Source organism: Andrographis paniculata, unplaced genomic scaffold (genome assembly GCF_009805555.1).
Source record: "Andrographis paniculata isolate CXL003 unplaced genomic scaffold, ASM980555v1 Contig62END, whole genome shotgun sequence".
Taxonomy (NCBI): Eukaryota; Viridiplantae; Streptophyta; class Magnoliopsida; order Lamiales; family Acanthaceae; genus Andrographis; species Andrographis paniculata.
Window position 1 is genome coordinate 3,421,477 of NW_026137598.1, and position 16,710 is coordinate 3,438,186.

At 31.6% G+C, this 16,710-nt stretch overlaps 2 protein-coding genes across 3 annotated transcripts; one reads left to right on the top strand and one right to left on the bottom strand.

The window, feature by feature from the left end:
• Window positions 1–357: 357 nt before the first annotated feature.
• Window positions 358–836, bottom strand: LOC127260420 (agamous-like MADS-box protein AGL62). The gene is made up of 2 exons (XM_051288154.1): window positions 519–836; window positions 358–429 (listed from the first exon to the last, which is right to left on the bottom strand). Exons 1-2 carry the CDS (start codon window positions 834–836, stop codon window positions 358–360), a joined length of 390 nt encoding a protein of 129 aa, XP_051144111.1.
• A 5,708-nt stretch (window positions 837–6,544) lies between these two features.
• LOC127261026 (protein SEMI-ROLLED LEAF 2) lies at window positions 6,545–16,297 on the top strand. 2 transcript variants are annotated; one of them, XM_051289159.1, is made up of 20 exons: window positions 6,545–6,779; window positions 7,067–7,214; window positions 7,899–7,973; window positions 8,082–8,197; window positions 8,439–8,553; window positions 8,902–9,024; window positions 12,050–12,097; window positions 12,268–12,470; window positions 12,578–12,774; window positions 13,030–13,307; window positions 13,384–13,533; window positions 13,756–14,130; window positions 14,217–14,366; window positions 14,483–14,558; window positions 14,636–14,760; window positions 14,846–15,037; window positions 15,168–15,308; window positions 15,383–15,529; window positions 15,693–15,881; window positions 15,959–16,297. In XM_051289159.1, exons 2-20 carry the CDS (start codon window positions 7,080–7,082, stop codon window positions 16,064–16,066), a joined length of 2,943 nt encoding a protein of 980 aa, XP_051145116.1. In that variant the 5' UTR covers window positions 6,545–6,779; window positions 7,067–7,079; the 3' UTR covers window positions 16,067–16,297. The 2 variants fall into 2 exon arrangements, with proteins under 2 accessions (XP_051145116.1, XP_051145117.1); XM_051289160.1 differs by having other exon boundaries at window positions 15,386–15,529.
• The last annotated feature ends 413 nt before the right edge of the window (window positions 16,298–16,710 follow it).

Below are 16,710 nucleotides of genomic sequence, written 5' to 3' on the forward strand. Positions count from 1 at the left end.
AATTCAAGCCTGCAGACAATGTGACAACATCATCATCCATTCTAAATAAATATTCGTCAATAAAAGATCCTAAAAAATGATAAAACGGGCTAGAAACGTCACCCGTGTTTTGATCTCCCATAAACGATTCTTGTTGAGGCTGATATGAGGATGACGAAGGCTATGGAACAACATTATAATGGCTTGAACACGATGATGATCCTACCGGCGGATTATAGGTTGCCGAAATGACTAGATTTGCAAGAATAGTCGGAATGGTATGCTGTTGCAAATTACTTGTTGTTGTTATGGGATTGCAGCAACAGCGCCGCCACTAGTACTAGCACCATTCCTCATCTCCTCTATCATCTGGTGGGCTCAGGCTTGAAGGGTCATGAACCAGGCAGTCCACTCTAGGACCTCTCCTGGGCCGAGGCTCTCAACGGGTACCTGTTCCCACCAACCCTTTACATGAGTTTGTTCGATTTCATTGAGTTTTTTTATCCCTTATTTTGATTTTTTTCTTTCATCTCTAAAACCTCGTCCAACTGCTGATTTTGCTGCTGCACTTGGTTCCGGAGATGATCTTCGATGTACCGAGTCATGCGATCAGGGTGTTGGTTAGGAATTTTGTATCTCCTCATTAGGACATCCATACTTGGGCTGAAAAATGAGTATAGATTTCCTGTTAGAGAGAAAATCATTATCCCCATGTCAGCACCACAAAGGGTGCTGAGCTCGTTCACCTTTTTGTAAAGGCTCAATCGACGCTTCGAGAATGAAGCATACTTGTCACTTTGGTTCTCGATCTGTTGGATGAGAATTCTTTGACAACCTTTTGTTTTTTTAACTACCATTTTATATTAAAAAATAAAATTAGTGAAAATTTAAAATATGCAAAAATGAGGATTTTTTGTTAAATTTTAAAACTTATTTGATGATACAATAGAACCTTGGTGAACATATATTTATAGCTATAAAAAGCAGTTTAACAATTAATTTGATTAAGTGATTTTTTACAATTTTAATCTTGGAAGAATTTCGTGCATTTTATTTTTACAAAAAAATGGACAAATTTTGCGATCGCAATAAAATTAAATTAGATTTCAAGTGATTATTTGGTAATAAAAATTAATTTAATGTGAAAATTAACAAAATACGGCTTATTATCACAAAATTTTAATAATTTCAATGACTCTAAGTAATTTAGGCAATTTGAGATTTTTATATATGTAGAGATATAAAAATCTAAAAAATCTATTATTACTACAACAAATTTGAGATTTATTGAAAAAAAAAACATAAAAAAATAATGAATAAACAAGCAAAATATTTATGTAGAACATACATGAGATGTGAAATAATTCACCAATTATTGAGTCATTCAGTATAGTTGTTATTGCATGGCAACCTAGTCGAGAACTTATCGGCATCTATTGTTTGAAATATAAAATCGAAGTACTAAGCATGAACGAAATATATTGTTGTGTTAATGGATGTATGAATGACTGAATCAGTCCTTATATAGGGGGTATCAATTCATTTTACACGTAAGTAATTAATTATATTTCTTTTAGTAATAATAATAATTGTGATTTTAAGGGTAAGTAAATGATGTCATACTTTTTTAGTAATTATAATCATTGTAATTTTAATGAAATTTTACATTTAAGATTTTATCAATAAAACAATTTTTTGTGATGTATTATATTCGAAAAAATAAATCAAAGAATCAATTTTATATATTGTATTTACTTATATTTCCTTTAATAATAGAGCTTGTTTGATTTTGATTTGAAATTAAATTTTTTTATTTAAGTTTTGGTTTGAATAGTATTTTAATGTATTACCTCCGTATAGTAACAAAAATTATATATATTTTTTAACTTGTTGATTTTTTAATATTAATTAATATATCTAAATATAGTACAAATTAAGGAAAAAAATAATTTAATTAGTATCTTATAATACAAATATAATACTCCCTCCGTCCCAAAAGTATAGTCTTATTGTGTTGGACACGAAATTTAAAGAACATTGATATTACATTGATAATTGGTAAAAAGTAAGGATAAATGACTTTTTTTGCCCTTGTGAATGTATTAGTGTAAAAAGTAGTGGCAATTGTGTAATAATAATAAAAAAGTATAAATAATTTTATGGTGATACGATTATTTATGGAAATGAGACTATTGTTTTGGGACGGACAAAAATAGTAAATAAGATTATAGTATTGGGACGAAGGGAGTAATATTTTTAAGGAAAAAAAATCAATTTTGGTCTCAATATAAACAGAATTTATCAATTTTGGTCCTAATATAGAAAACTCATCAATTTAATCACATTATAAACAATTTCAATCAATTCTGGTCTCATCGTAAAAAATTAACGAAAATTTCTAACGTGGACATAATGGAGGTGACGTGGCAGCCGACTTGGAAACTACACGATCATATTGTTACATGACCATATATATTTCAGTATATAATTATACATGGATATGTTGGTACACGGCCATGTACAATTATACACGGCCATGTTGTTACATGATCATATATATTTCAGTGTATAATTATACATGGTCATATCATTACACGGCTATGTACAATTATATACGACCATGTTGTTACATGATCATGTATAATTATACACTAAAATATACATGGTCATGTTATTACATGGGCCATGTATAATTCTACATTGCCGTTTACCTTTCTGTTTTGGTTTAAAATTTTGTTTTTTTGTTATTTTTTTGTTATTTTTTATTTCTAGTTTAAAATAGTTGATATTAAAATGAAAAAAAAATCAATAATAATCATAATATAATTAAAATGTATCAATTTTAGTTGAAAAATAAATATTTATCGATTTTGTTCTTTTGGAAGATTTTGTCTACAATTAAACTATTTATTAAAAAAATTTCTCTTACAAACATTCAATTACTGTATTGAAATAATAAATTAATTTTTAATACTACTATAATATACAAGATTAAAAAATAGTTGTGTAATTGGATGTTTGTAAGAATTTTTTTTTTTATGAATAATAGAATGTTAGACAAAACATTTTAAAAAGATATATCTTATAAAATTTTATATTTGAATTAAAATTGATAAATTTTAATTATATTATGATTACTATTGATTTTGTCCATTTTAACTATATCATCTATTATAAATTCAAAATTATTTTTTTTAAAAAACAATTATAACAAAAAATATATATATTTTAGATTAAAACAGAAATGTACACGGCCGTGTAAAATTATACATGGTCGTGTAACAACATAACTATGTATAATTATACACTGAAATATACATGGTCGTGTAACAACATGGCCGTGTATAATTATACATGGCTGTGTAGTTTCCAAGTCAGCTGTCACGTCACCTCCGTCATGTCCACGTCAGCAATTTCCTTTAAATTTTTAACGGTGAGACCACAATTGATTGAAATTGTTTATAATGAGACCAAAATTGATTGAAATTGTTTATAGTGAGACCAAAATTGATTGAAATTGTTTACAATGAGACTAAAATTGATGAGCTTTTTAATTGTGACCAAGATTAATTTTTTTGTCCTATTTTTAATTAAGTACAATAATGTAAAATGTAAATAACGCTTAACGCTTTGTATCAGACGGAGAGAGTATTATTGTGTAAGAGAAAATAATATATTTTTTGTCGAAATTGTATGTGGTTGAATAACATTAATTTGTATTTGAAATACAAATCAAACATTTATAATAATTTACCCAATTTGAAATATTTTGAAGTTTTTACTGATCCAATAAAATCACTATTTCCTCCGTTCATCAAAATGATGTTAGTATTTTTTGTGTTAGTTAAACTTATACACATTTTATTTATAATAATCACCGAGCTTGTTCGCCTTTTGTTTTTCAATAATATAATTCTCCATAAATATTATTGAAAAATATATTATATACACATTAATACAATATACTTCAATCGTCCCAAATTAAATGGGTCATTTGAGGTTTTATGGTAGATTAGAAAATAATAGTATTTTATTAGTTAGTGGAAGAGTGTAAAAGTTTTTGACATTTTTGCCATTTGACTTTATATATAAAGTAACCGTATATGTAATGATATATTTGTAATTGAAATAAAAGTTAAGAGTATTTTGGTATTAGTGTATGATTATTATTTTTTTAAACTAATAAATTGATACTTTAAAATGAGACAAACAAAAATGGTAAAAAAGTACTTTGAAGTAAGACTGACGGAGTATATAACAATTGCACTTTATCAACTCACAAAAAAAATCAATAATTCAATATAAAATATTATTTTTATATTTCATACACAATTTATTATACTAACATAAAAAAATTCACCAAAAACCAAAAACACGCACTTTATCCACCCACTATTTTATTATTTCTACTTTAATAAATATTAATAATTTTGTTACTATTTTTTTCTACTTACCCCATTATTTTTTATTCTTTTATTAATAAATTTTCTATAATACTCATTTATACATTTTATCTACTTTACTTGGATATTATAATATTATTATTTTTAGTCTCTATATCCAATCAAAAAATTATAGTATAATTTTTCCAAATGGAGGAAGTATTATTTTATTTTTTTGAAATATGAATAATAATTTGCTTTCCTTTTATTAGTGACCATTTTTTTGTATTTTTTATTTCAAAAATTTTATACTAATTTTGTCTCAGGAGTCACGAAAAATATAACTCAATTAAATTAAATTATACTCTCTCCATGCTGCAATATTTTTTTTTGGTATGTTTCAAACATCCTACAATATTTCTAAAATATGAAATAATTAACTATATTTAATATCTACCCCACACTTTATCCCCTCATGTCATCCAAATAAAAAGATAAAATATACATTTCTCTCTCTGTCGCATCACCTAATTTCTAAATTATCCTACTTAATATTACCTACCTAAAAACTCGTGCCAAAAGCAAATATTGCACCTTGTTTGAGACGGAGGGAGTAACGTCTTAACTAGTTTAAGTTAATTATACTCCCTCAATCTCATATCTATATATCAATTTATTTTTTGCATGTAGTTTTAGAAATATTAGTATTATATTATAATGTAATAGAAATAAAAATAAAAAGACTAAACTAACCTTATTAGTATTGTATGATATAAAAGTAATGACATTAGTGTAATATATTGTAAATTGGAAGAGTATTTGCAATGTTAGGTAGATAATATAATTACTAAAAACAAAACGAAATGTATACTTCGTTATGAGACGGACTAAAATGAAAAAAATGGATAAATTGTTAAGGGACAGATAAAATATTTTTTATTTGCATTATATAAAATTTTATTATCTAAAAAATTATATCCATATTATATATATTTTATTAAGAAATAATGTTAAATGTATTTAAACATATATTCTAAAATTTTTTTAATAATATATTCCATTTGTTTCAAAACAGGAGTTCATTTTCTAATTTAGTAATTATACTACCTACATAATATAATAAATATTTTTATAATTTACAATATATTACACAAATGTCATTACTGTTATATTATTCAATACTAATAGAAATATTTTTGTCATTTTATTACAAATTAATATAATATTAATCTTTAAAAATTTTTACTTAAAAAACAAATTATACTTTTCTTCTTAGATGAAAAAAAAATATTATTTTAAATTGGATATTTGATTCTTTTATAATTATATTTGAAGATTTTTTTTTTAAAATAAGTATTTAATTTTCTTTTAACTTTTAAATTTTTGAAAAATATTTTATATTTTATATTACTATTTATGAAAAATTGCAATTAAAAAATAATACTCCCCCGGCTCGGATAGCATGTCTATTTTATTATAGACGTTAGAATTTAGGAGATACATAATTAGTAAATAACTAAGAAATAATTATTGTATAATAAAAATAATTATAAATTAAAATTAAAATAACTAATTAATTTAATTAAAATTTTAAAATAAACTTAAAGTATATAATTCGTTATAAAAAAAAAAGTAACAAGTGGGACCGATATAAATATAAATATAATAAGTGAAACAGAGACAATTAAAAAAACATAATTTCTATTATATTTTAAATTTTTAAATAAATTAAAAATTCATCCAAATACGTTTGTACTCCAGGTCCACATAATTTGTTTATATTTTTTATTTTCGTCTATCTCACATAATTTGTCATTTTTATTTTTGAAAATATAATTATATATTTTAATTATATTTTAAATTTTAATTTTTTTATTTTAATTAAATTATTTATTTATTTTAATCTTAATTTATAATTATTTTTATTAATATATTTTTTTAATTATATACTAATTATATTTTATCAAAATATCTGGAGGAAGTATTTAATTTCAAATCCCTATATATATATATATTTTTGTTAATAAAGCAAACCACGAAAAGAAAAGTAAAAAAAAATTGAAGAGGTACGGCGTTCCCCAGTTTTCCTGACACAAACGACGACCATTCAACCAAAGCACAGCAAAGCATGGCAACGATATTATTTGAACTGCAAAGTCTCTCTCTGACAGTCACGTGACGCCTCTCTCTCCTCCCCTCCTCACTTTGCTTGCTTTTTTGGTTTTTCCTTTACCCTTCACACTCATACATCGCCCGCCCCACTCCTGCGCTCCATTGCCTTCTCCCTCGGGTCTTCCCCTCCACAGGCACGCCACATTCATCCAAATTTCATACACTTCCTGCCCATTTCAAGGTTTTTCAAATTTTGCAGGCAGACTGCACTCGGGGCTGCTTTAATTTGGCTCCCCGTCTGATCAGGTGCGGAATTCTCCAATTTGTTTGTGTTTGTTCCTGACTCAGTTTTAGGGTTTTTTTAAAATCTTTTCCGTTTTGCTTCCCAGAAAACAGCTTGTGCTCTTTGTTATGTGTTACATTATTTTACTGTTTAGCTTCTCCTCATTTTGGTTGCAATTTTGGTTTGAGACTGCGGTAGAGGGTTTAGGGTTGATTAAGGAGCAATGGATGTATCTGGACTAGTGTAGCTGGGTGTTGTACGTTCTTGAAGATTTCTTGTTTTTCTTGCTTTTTTTGCAATTTTATTGCAGGAAAGAGGAGAAAATGGGGGTTATTTCTCGCAAGATATTCCCGGCCTGTGAGAGCATGTGTGTTTGCTGCCCAGCTCTGAGGTCTCGCTCCCGGCAACCAGTCAAGCGCTATAAGAAACTGCTTTCTGACATATTTCCGAAATCTCCCGTGAGTAATTTCTTTACTATCTGGAAAATTTCTCTACCTGCATCTGGTGTTTAGAGTAGGAGCTTATTGTTGATCAGTGATGTAAAGCTTAATCTTACCTCTTCATAGGTTGACATTGTTAGTATATTGTGTTTGTAAGCATGTGCTGCCCTATGGCCAGGGGTTTGAGCTTCGTTGTGGTATTTATATTTAGAAAATATGTATTTAGTCATGCTATGTGATCAAATCGATGTTGTTGTCGAGCAAGGCTTTATCTCAACGAACCTAACTTGCACTGACTGGAGGATTCTACTTAGTTATATATGAAATGGTACATCTCTCTGAAAATTTAAACTTTTTGGTGAAGGGTCATCTGCCTAGTAATAATGTTTGGTGTGTATTGCCCCAGACTAAACACTTTTGTGGGCTTTGTATATATAATGTACACATAACATAACGAGATAAGTCTAACTTGATAGAATGTTTTGTAGATCCAATCTTTTCTTATTTTTAGTGTACTTCAAATGTATGCTTTTTGAAAAATTTGAATGAGGCAGCAATTTTACAAACATGATAAATATGGGTTTTTAACATGTTAGAACTATGTGGTGGATAATCAAATGTGTTTACCTTTTTCTCATTACTCATTGCTTCAATCTGAACATTCTACATTGATGATCATTTGTTATTTCTATGCTTGCACAGGACGGACAATACAATGATCGGAAGATTGTTAAACTTTGTGAATATGCCTCCAAGAATCCAATACGAATTCCAAAGGTGGACTTATGTATACATGCATAATATCAACAAGAAAGAAATTATTCCAACTTCATGTTCCTGGTACCAACTAATGGGTTTACTTGGTGGTAATTTGTAATTTATTAGATTGCGAAATATCTCGAGGATAGATGTTACAAAGAACTTCGAATGGGAAACATCAAACTTGTTGGAATTGTTGCAGAAGCTTACAACAAATTACTGTGTATCTGTAAGGAGCAGATGTAAGATGTTACTCTCTGTAATATCTTTGCTTGGGATCACATGGCATTTGAATATCTTATTTTCCAACAAGTCTGTAATCAAATGATAGCTTCTCATTGGCACTGTGTTTGGCCTTTTCTTAATCTTTTATATAAGTATATATAACCATAAACTCATGTTAGTAATTATTTTTGATGTTTGTATTGTGGTGTTGGGGAACCTGATGAATCTGTTTTTAATGTCAATAATTCGTACTTGCAGGGCCTACTTTTCTGTTAATTTGTTGAATGTAGTTGCTGAACTGCTCGATGACTCCAAGCAGGACTCTGCCCTGAGAATTGGATGTGATACATTGACTACGTTTATTTATTGTCAGGTGATGACTTACCTAACGCTTTGCATACCTGCGTATCTTAAAGATGAAAAGCTGAACTCACTTCTTTGTATGGTCTTATGTTTTATAATTAATGGGCGTTGCAATGCCTTATCACCTTTATCTGCTATACAGGATCACAAGATCACCTTAATAATTTATTTATTTACTTTTTAAATTGTTAATCAGAGAGAAAAACATATGGTGACTTATTGACATACAAACAAGTGAGAGAGAATTGAACAGAGGACAGCAGAAACTACTTCACCTTTGGGCATCTTTTGTCTTTTTTTGTAAGCATTTTTTAATATCTTACACTGCTATCGTTACACTGGTTTGTCTTATCTTCAGGTGGATGGAACCTACACACGCAACATTGAAAACTTCGTGGGAAGAGTCTGCATGCTGGCTTGTAAGAACGAAGATGAGATCTGTGGTTTGAGGGCTGCAGTCTTGCGATGCCTATCGGCTATGGTAATTTCGATTAAAACATAATTTTCATGGTGAATTTACTACTATCATTTATTCAATAAATCACTATATGCATGTTAAATCTCTCCCATTCTTTCCATTATGATTATTTAAAATTTCCAAAATTTAGGGAAAATTGCATTTCTAGTTCTGCAAGTGGGATACATTAACATCTTAGTACGTTATAGGGACAAAATTTGAAGTTAGGGTACTATCTAACCCAAAGTCATTGTTTTGGTACTTTGGTGATGAAAGTTAGGGTACTATCTAACCCAGAGTCATTGAATCCTTATTTTGATTGATATTATTTATAATTGTTAGTTATTATATATTCATATCTATTAGATTAGGTTGCTATTATTTAGATATATCTAATAGATTAAGTTATTATTAGATTTTATCGTTTTGTATAAAGATGTTAATTTCATTATTAATAAACTTCTCATATTTTCCTATAATGTAACATTATCTTTTTTTTTTTTTTTTTCAGTAAACAAATATATTTATATACATTCAAAGTTTTTCATTTTTTATAAAATAAATTTATTTTAATCATAAATAAATATCTATACTTTTTATTTATTTGTATCATATAAAATTTTATTCTTTACAAAATAATATTCATATTGTATATATTTTTATTGAAAATAGAGTTTGTTCTCTTGGTATTTTTAAGTGAAATGATTCTCAATAGATATTATTAAGAAAACACAATATACACATTAACATAGTATATATATTTTGTGTTGATAATATAAAAGATAATATTTTGTGTTAAATTGTTGATTTTTTGTGGGTTAATAGAGTACATAAATCATATATATTATGTTAAAATATATATTGTATTTTTGTAATATTTATGGGGCGGCCACCCAAAAATAGGTGGGTGAACAAACCCCCAAATAATATTCATCTAAAATATATTTTAACACTTCGCCTCAAATTCAAGTTGTTGATGTAGAAATGAACTCGAGTTTGGAAAAAGAAATATGGTTGAATATGGACGGACTTCAAACTAAATATCAACATTCAAATCGATTCTCTGTCGTGGTGGGGACGTCAAATGCTAAGAAATTAGGATTTTGACCAAATTAAAGTTTTAGTAGCATCAATTCGCTTCGCGGCCGCATGCCGACGATCCTCTGTCGCAACGGCGAACACTTTAATAAATTAAAGTTTTGACTAAATTAGGATTTTTAATAGCCATGATCCTTTGTTGTGGCGGCGGCAACAATCTTCTCGTTGCGGCGGCATCAAAGTAGGTTTTATGATGACGGTGATCCTCGATTGCGGCGGCGCCGGCGATTCTCTTGCGCTGCAGTGGCGCTAAACCCTAAGAAATTAAACTCTAATAGACAGAAACTCAAAGCAAAAGCCTTAATCAAACTTAAAACTTGACAAATAGGTTGGAAATATTTCAGTATGTTGTCGCATAAAATTCTAGTAATTAGACACCGGACGCATTTGCACATGCAACTAAAGTCAGCGGCAATGAAGTTGTTGACCGTGTTGGCCAACAACGTTGACCAAACTATGACCGACGTTGATAACTTATATGCACTGTTTTTGATAATGATATTTTTTGACAAGTCTTGCCCAAATTAGGAATACGATGATGGTGGTAGTGGATCTCAGATTTGAAAGAAAGTCCTCCAGGTACATTACGTGATGTACCGGGAGAAAACATGAATTAGTAGATTGTGTCTATTCCAAGAGAGAAAAAGACCTTGATACCATGCAAATTTTAAGAGGAATTTCTGAGAGTTATTGATAATGAGATTGAGGTCTATTTATAGACCTTGTACAAGAGGATAAAAGTAAATAATAACAACCAAATTTAATTTCATATGTTGATAATAACAATCTAATCTAGTAGATATGATTATCTGATAACTGACAAATCTAAATAATTTCTATCTAACATATATTTCAACAAATAATTTACTAATCTACACTATTTAAAATAAATCAAATAATAATTTAATAAACATAGCTTTCAAGTTTCAACTTAAAATCCAACCGGTAACCCAACACACCCTGGGTTATTATTTGCGTTTATCTCTTTTGTACCATGTCTATAAATAGGTCCTGGTTTTATTATTAATAAACATCTAAAAAATTCTCCCAAAATGTAACACAATTTTATGCCAAATTGCAATTTTGTCCATCTGCAACAAATTCCATTAGTAAACATTTCAATTTGGGGAATTTCAATCTACTACAACACCCAAATCTAACCCTAGGTATTAAGCACACAGTAAAATGCTGGACAAATTTTGCCTTTTGGTTTATTATATCTTATATGCATGTGATTGGGTGCTGCTGGGAGGGAAGCAGGAGCTTCACAAAGTGGTTACTGTTTGCAGCTTGGATTTTGGTTTGATTTTGTGGTATAGCGGCTTTGTTGTCTAGGGGGAAGAGCAATATACTGTTTCATACACGGAAACCTACACATCTGTACTCAATGATGTACAGTTGCTTTCTGCTCCTTCGGAGAAGGCATTGTATGGTGGTAGTGAAGAGGGAACTTTGCTGGTTACTAGCCTAGATCCATGATGCTTATCCTGCATATCATTGTATGTTTAATACATAAGGCTAGATTTGGGATCTCTAGTGGATTGTAATTCGGTATTGTAAGAACTTTCAATTTTGGGCAATTGTACCAGGTAGCAATTTTTCCAATAAAATTCATATCCACCCCCACCAAGTTTTTGGGTTTTCCATGTCTCCTTCTATCACCGGAAAGTGACCATGTGTGCATGTTGGTATAAATGCATTATTCCATCCATGGAGTTCCAAAATAAAGAATTTGGTGTAGAATGTATCTTGAACATAACCGTCTTCCATTTAAATGACTAAATCGATAATGGCCCACATAAGTGACTAAAATGCAATTTTCCTCAAAATTTAATTTATCTTGTTGGTATATTGACCTCACATTTTTAGTTTTCTAGATGAGTTAATTTGATTTCTTGTCAATTCTAGCTTCGCTTGCCATTGGTTATGACAGTAAATTCTATATGTTCAGCTGTGGTTCATGGCGGAGATCTCGCATGTATTTGCTGATTTTGAAAAGGTTTGTTTCTATTCTTGATTTGTGACACCTACTGTACACTTTCTGAATATCGAGATTGAAACAGAATATTTTTCTCCGGATGTTACACGTGAAAAAGTTGTATTTTATTCATTCGGATAATTGGGAATGAACCAAGATTCGTTTAATTATATTTTGTCCATCCACTATAGATTGTGCATGCTACCCTCGACAACTATGAGAAGGAGGCACAAAGTGAAGAAGATGATGAAAGACGGGATGCGCATCACAACTGGGTGGATGAAGTAGCAAGGTGTGAGGGAAGATGTACTCCTGGAATTGCTGATGAGTTTAGCCCCAGTGACATGGTTGTAAGAATCAGGCGAGAAAGAAAAGACCCCTCTCTTCTGACTAGGTTGGTTGGCCATGCGTAATGGCTATTTGATAAGTAAAATTACGTTGTAAGAAATGGGCAATCCATTTGCTCATTGGTTTTCTTTTCCCTTGACTTCATTCCATCAGAGAAGAGATGGAGATGCCTAAAGTATTGGCTCAAGTATGCCTCCAGAGGATGGTTGATCTGGCAAAGGAAACGACGACAATGCGAAGAGTACTTGAGCCTGTGTTTGTGTATTATGACATTGGGAAACACTGGGATCCTCAGCACGGCTTGGCCCCCATTGTTCTCTCTGATATGTTGTCCTTTGTGGAAAACCCAGGTGATGTACCTTACACTTGTGTTTGTGTATCCTCACCTTATATTTTTGCTGTGTTCTTAATCTTTCATATAGAGATGATCTATGTTCATTGCGATCATAAGAATCAAGTTCTTGGAGACTGGTACTGCATATTGTTTTTGTCTTTGAACAGATATCTTGTTAACACTGCCTTATTTAATTAACTATTTATTTATTTTTATTTTTTTCCAACCCTGTATTGAATCTGGATTAAAAATTCTTGTGATTTTATTACAGGATATCAGCAATTTGTTGTAGCAGGCGTTGTTCGTCATTTAGATCACAAGAATGTTGCACACGATGTTCAGGTTAAATGCCACATCATCCAAACTGCCAGCTGCTTGGCCCGTCAGATTCGGTCAGAATCCATAATTTCTGATGTGGGATTTGTCAGTGACCTCTTCAGACACCTGCGCAGAAGTTTTCAGGCTACAGGCGAATCAGTTGGAGAGCAAGAGCTGAATGTGATGTTGCAGACTTCCATTGAAACTTGTTTGCTGGAAACTGTTAGAGGGGTAAGACTAATGGGGTTGATATCTTCGGATTTTGTCTTTCATTCGTCTTGCAATAATAAACTTTTGTAATTGTCAGATTGTTGATGTCCGTCCGCTTTTTGATATGATGGCAATTACACTTGAAAAGCTTTCTCCCATGAAAGTTGTTGCTCAGGCTGCCCTTGCTTCTCTTGTAATTCTTGCTCATGTCATTTCAGTGGCGTCTGTATCTTTCTGCAAACAACAGGTAAGAACCTCTCATATCATATTATTTCATTTCTATTTTGTGTTTACAGCACTGTGATATTACTCAAAAAGCTTGACTGAAAGTTCCGTGGTTTGGGTCTTGGTCTTTCTTGCCCACCCTAAATCCATTCCCATCATCATATATCCTTTAGCGATATTGTGTGTTGCTGGAAGTACTGATTATTCCTTAGCTATGGTTTTCATATTCATTTTTAATCTTCAGGTGTTTCCAGACGTACTCTTCATTCAAATCATGAAAACCATGTTAAACTCTGATGGTGAAATACGAGTTGGAGCACATCAAATATTCTGCATCCTTCTCATTCCAAGTTTTGCTCATACAAGGAATGACTCTTCCTATCATCAAAGGAAGTGGCATTCCAAAAGTGCATCGACATTTTCCTCGATCACTGCTCTGCTTGAGAAGCTTCGTCTAGAAATATATGGAACTCCAGCGAAGCAGGGAAGTGAGAAAGATGATTGCCTGCAGCCAAACAAGGTTGAGGATGAAAGGAAGCATGGACGTTCCAACAAGAGTTCTCCTAACATGCATATCATAAGCTCCCTTGTTGACAGAGTGCATGGGCCAGCTGAGAATGTACTAGTCTTTCTCCTTGCCTTGTTAGCTTGTCTTGAATTTCTCTTACAGTTTTACATTTTGCGTTGTGCTATTGACTGGCACAGGAACAATATTTTTTGCGATGCAACGAGGACCAAATTGCACAATTGCTGTCAGCTTTATGGATACAAGTCCATCTTCCTGATAATTTACCTGCGAATATAGAAGCTATGGCCCATTCATTCTGTTTAGCACTAATCTCTTCACGTCTTAAGGTTGAAATTCTGTGCACTCATCATGTTTGGGGATTCATTCTTCTTACTCTGTTCTTCCATGTTTTATTATGGAGACACGCACTAACATTTTATTATTTTTTTTTACTTTGTTGTAGGAACCCAATGATTCCCTCCTCCGATTTTTTCAGCTGCCTCTCTCAATTAGAAAGATGTCCCTAGAGTCCAATAATGGTTTGAAACTCTTATTACTGAAGCATTTGAAATGTATGTATTTTTCTGTGTCTGATGTGCATTTATTGTGTTTCCAGGGTCATTGCATCCAGCATATCAAAGGTTACTGCATGTGCTGTCAACTGCGATGTTAGTCTTTGCTGCAAAAATGTATCACATTTCCGAGACTCAGGAGTTATTAAACTTGTTACTAGAGTCTGATGTGAGTTTTATGTTACGGTTTCACTATAGCCTGGTACATATGAATCTCAAGCAATCTAAATCTCTTCTGGATGTTTGCGATCTAGGTGGATCCATATATTGGCATAAATGACGACTTACAAGTTTACATGAAGCCTCAAGCTGAAGTGAAAGAGTATGGTTCTGCTTCCGACAATGAAGCAGCTTTCTCTGCACTTGTGGGGCTGCGGGAAAAGGCTTTAGAATCTGATAGAATTGTGTTTTCCATGTTGGTTGAAGGTTTATCTATGATTACAAAGGTAAACTTCTCTTTTTATTTTTACTTATTTATTTCGAATACTGTCCCCACTTCTCATAGCAACTGCCAGCAATATTATGAGAGAAAGGACTGGCCTGTCCTTGATTAAAACACAAGTACTACATTTTTAGATTGAACCTGAAGAAGTGGATAACAAGCTATCTGAAGGATTTGTACCTGACGAGGCTTTTTTGTTCGGCCCTGAATTGATGCTTGACATGGACCACATTCAACGGGCTGCACACTCCAAACAATCACAATCATTTGATGCGGTACTGTCTATTCTAATTTTTCCTGTTTTTATGTGATGAGGAATTGCATCTAACCCTACCTTGCCGATTGTCAGCAGGAGTTTTCTGCAAATTCCATTATTGAAGATGATGCTGCAAGTATATCATCAGTAACTGATATATCCCGCTTCATTCCTAAGGCTCCTGCATCTGCGTCCCCTTCAATGTCTCATATCGTGAGCATTGGCCAGCTTTTAGAATCTGTAATATCTCTGTTCTCCCATCCACGCACAATCTTTTTATTTATTTATTTATGGTAATATCAATTGCAACCAAATCCACATAGAAGGGAAGGAATGGGGTTTGAATCTTACGTCTAAGAATTATGTGGTCGGTACTTGCTTAATAATGTCTTTCTGGATTCAGGCACTGGAGGTTGCGGGCCAAGTGGCAGGCACGACAGTCACCACATCACCGCTCCCGTACAGCACAATGACACATCAGTGTGAAGCCTTTGGCACGGACACTAGGAAGAAGCTCTCTAATTGGCTAATCTATGACAACCACAGCACAAAAGCAAACAATAATGATCCATCACTTGAATCTCATGGCAAGGTATGTATGTGTATGTACAGTTCTGAACTCATGTTACTATCTGAGAGTTCATGTTTTTGTTTTTTCTAACCTTGCAGATGCCCAATGGTGAACTTGCTCTGCCTGCAAGTGCAAACAGCTGGTTGGCTCTGAGGTTGCCCCCGGCTAGCCCCTTTGACAACTTCCTGAGGGCAGCTCGTGGTTAGTGGAAGGGTTGGTAGGTAGGTAGGTAGGTAACGTACCCTTGTTTGTGGATCGGTAGGCGAATGAATTGAATCTAAATCCAGATCGAAATATGCATATTATTACCCTTGTCGGTTCGCCTCTGGAGTCTGGAATATTTGATCGTTGTGCTTTGCTTGCTCGGATTGTGAAATGCTATTATTCGATGTATGTATTTTCTTGTTGTATTTATGCAATTGTGCTTTGATGAGCAAGGGTGTGTTGCATTTGCAATCCATGGATGGATGGTTTGACATTATGTTAGGGGAGTGCTTGCAAGTTGAATCAGGTTCCAGGTGAAGTAATGTGAACCCTGATTTGCCAGAATGTGTGCATATCTTGGCAGGCTGCACTTCACATTAATGACTGTTGAAACCATATTATTTTGTTTTTGTAGTTGGATATAATTTATTTATTTATAATTTTATTATGTTTATTTTTATAAATAGTAATTGATTTATTATTTTATTTACTTTATTAATTTTTATTAAATTTTACTATAATATTTCATTATTTTTTATTTATTTAATTTTAATATTAAAATATATCACTTTCATAATCAATCAAATTTACATAATTTACCGGATTGAAAGAATATACATTGTGTTTATGAGGGGTTGGGCTATAA

Excerpts from the sequence above, each read along its gene's own strand:
- LOC127260420 (XM_051288154.1), bottom strand. The coding sequence starts at position 836 with ATGGTAGTTAAAAAAACAAAAGGTTGTCAAAGAATTCTCATCCAACAG. Across the intron at positions 430-518 it reads AAAATCAGCAGTTGGACGAG|GTACCCGTTGAGAGCCTCGG; the intron begins GTTTTAGAGATG and ends TGGTGGGAACAG.
- LOC127261026 (XM_051289159.1), top strand. The coding sequence starts at position 7,080 with ATGGGGGTTATTTCTCGCAAGATATTCCCGGCCTGTGAGAGCATGTGT. Across the intron at positions 9,025-12,049 it reads TGCGATGCCTATCGGCTATG|CTGTGGTTCATGGCGGAGAT; the intron begins GTAATTTCGATT and ends CTATATGTTCAG. Across the intron at positions 12,098-12,267 it reads TATTTGCTGATTTTGAAAAG|ATTGTGCATGCTACCCTCGA; the intron begins GTTTGTTTCTAT and ends CATCCACTATAG.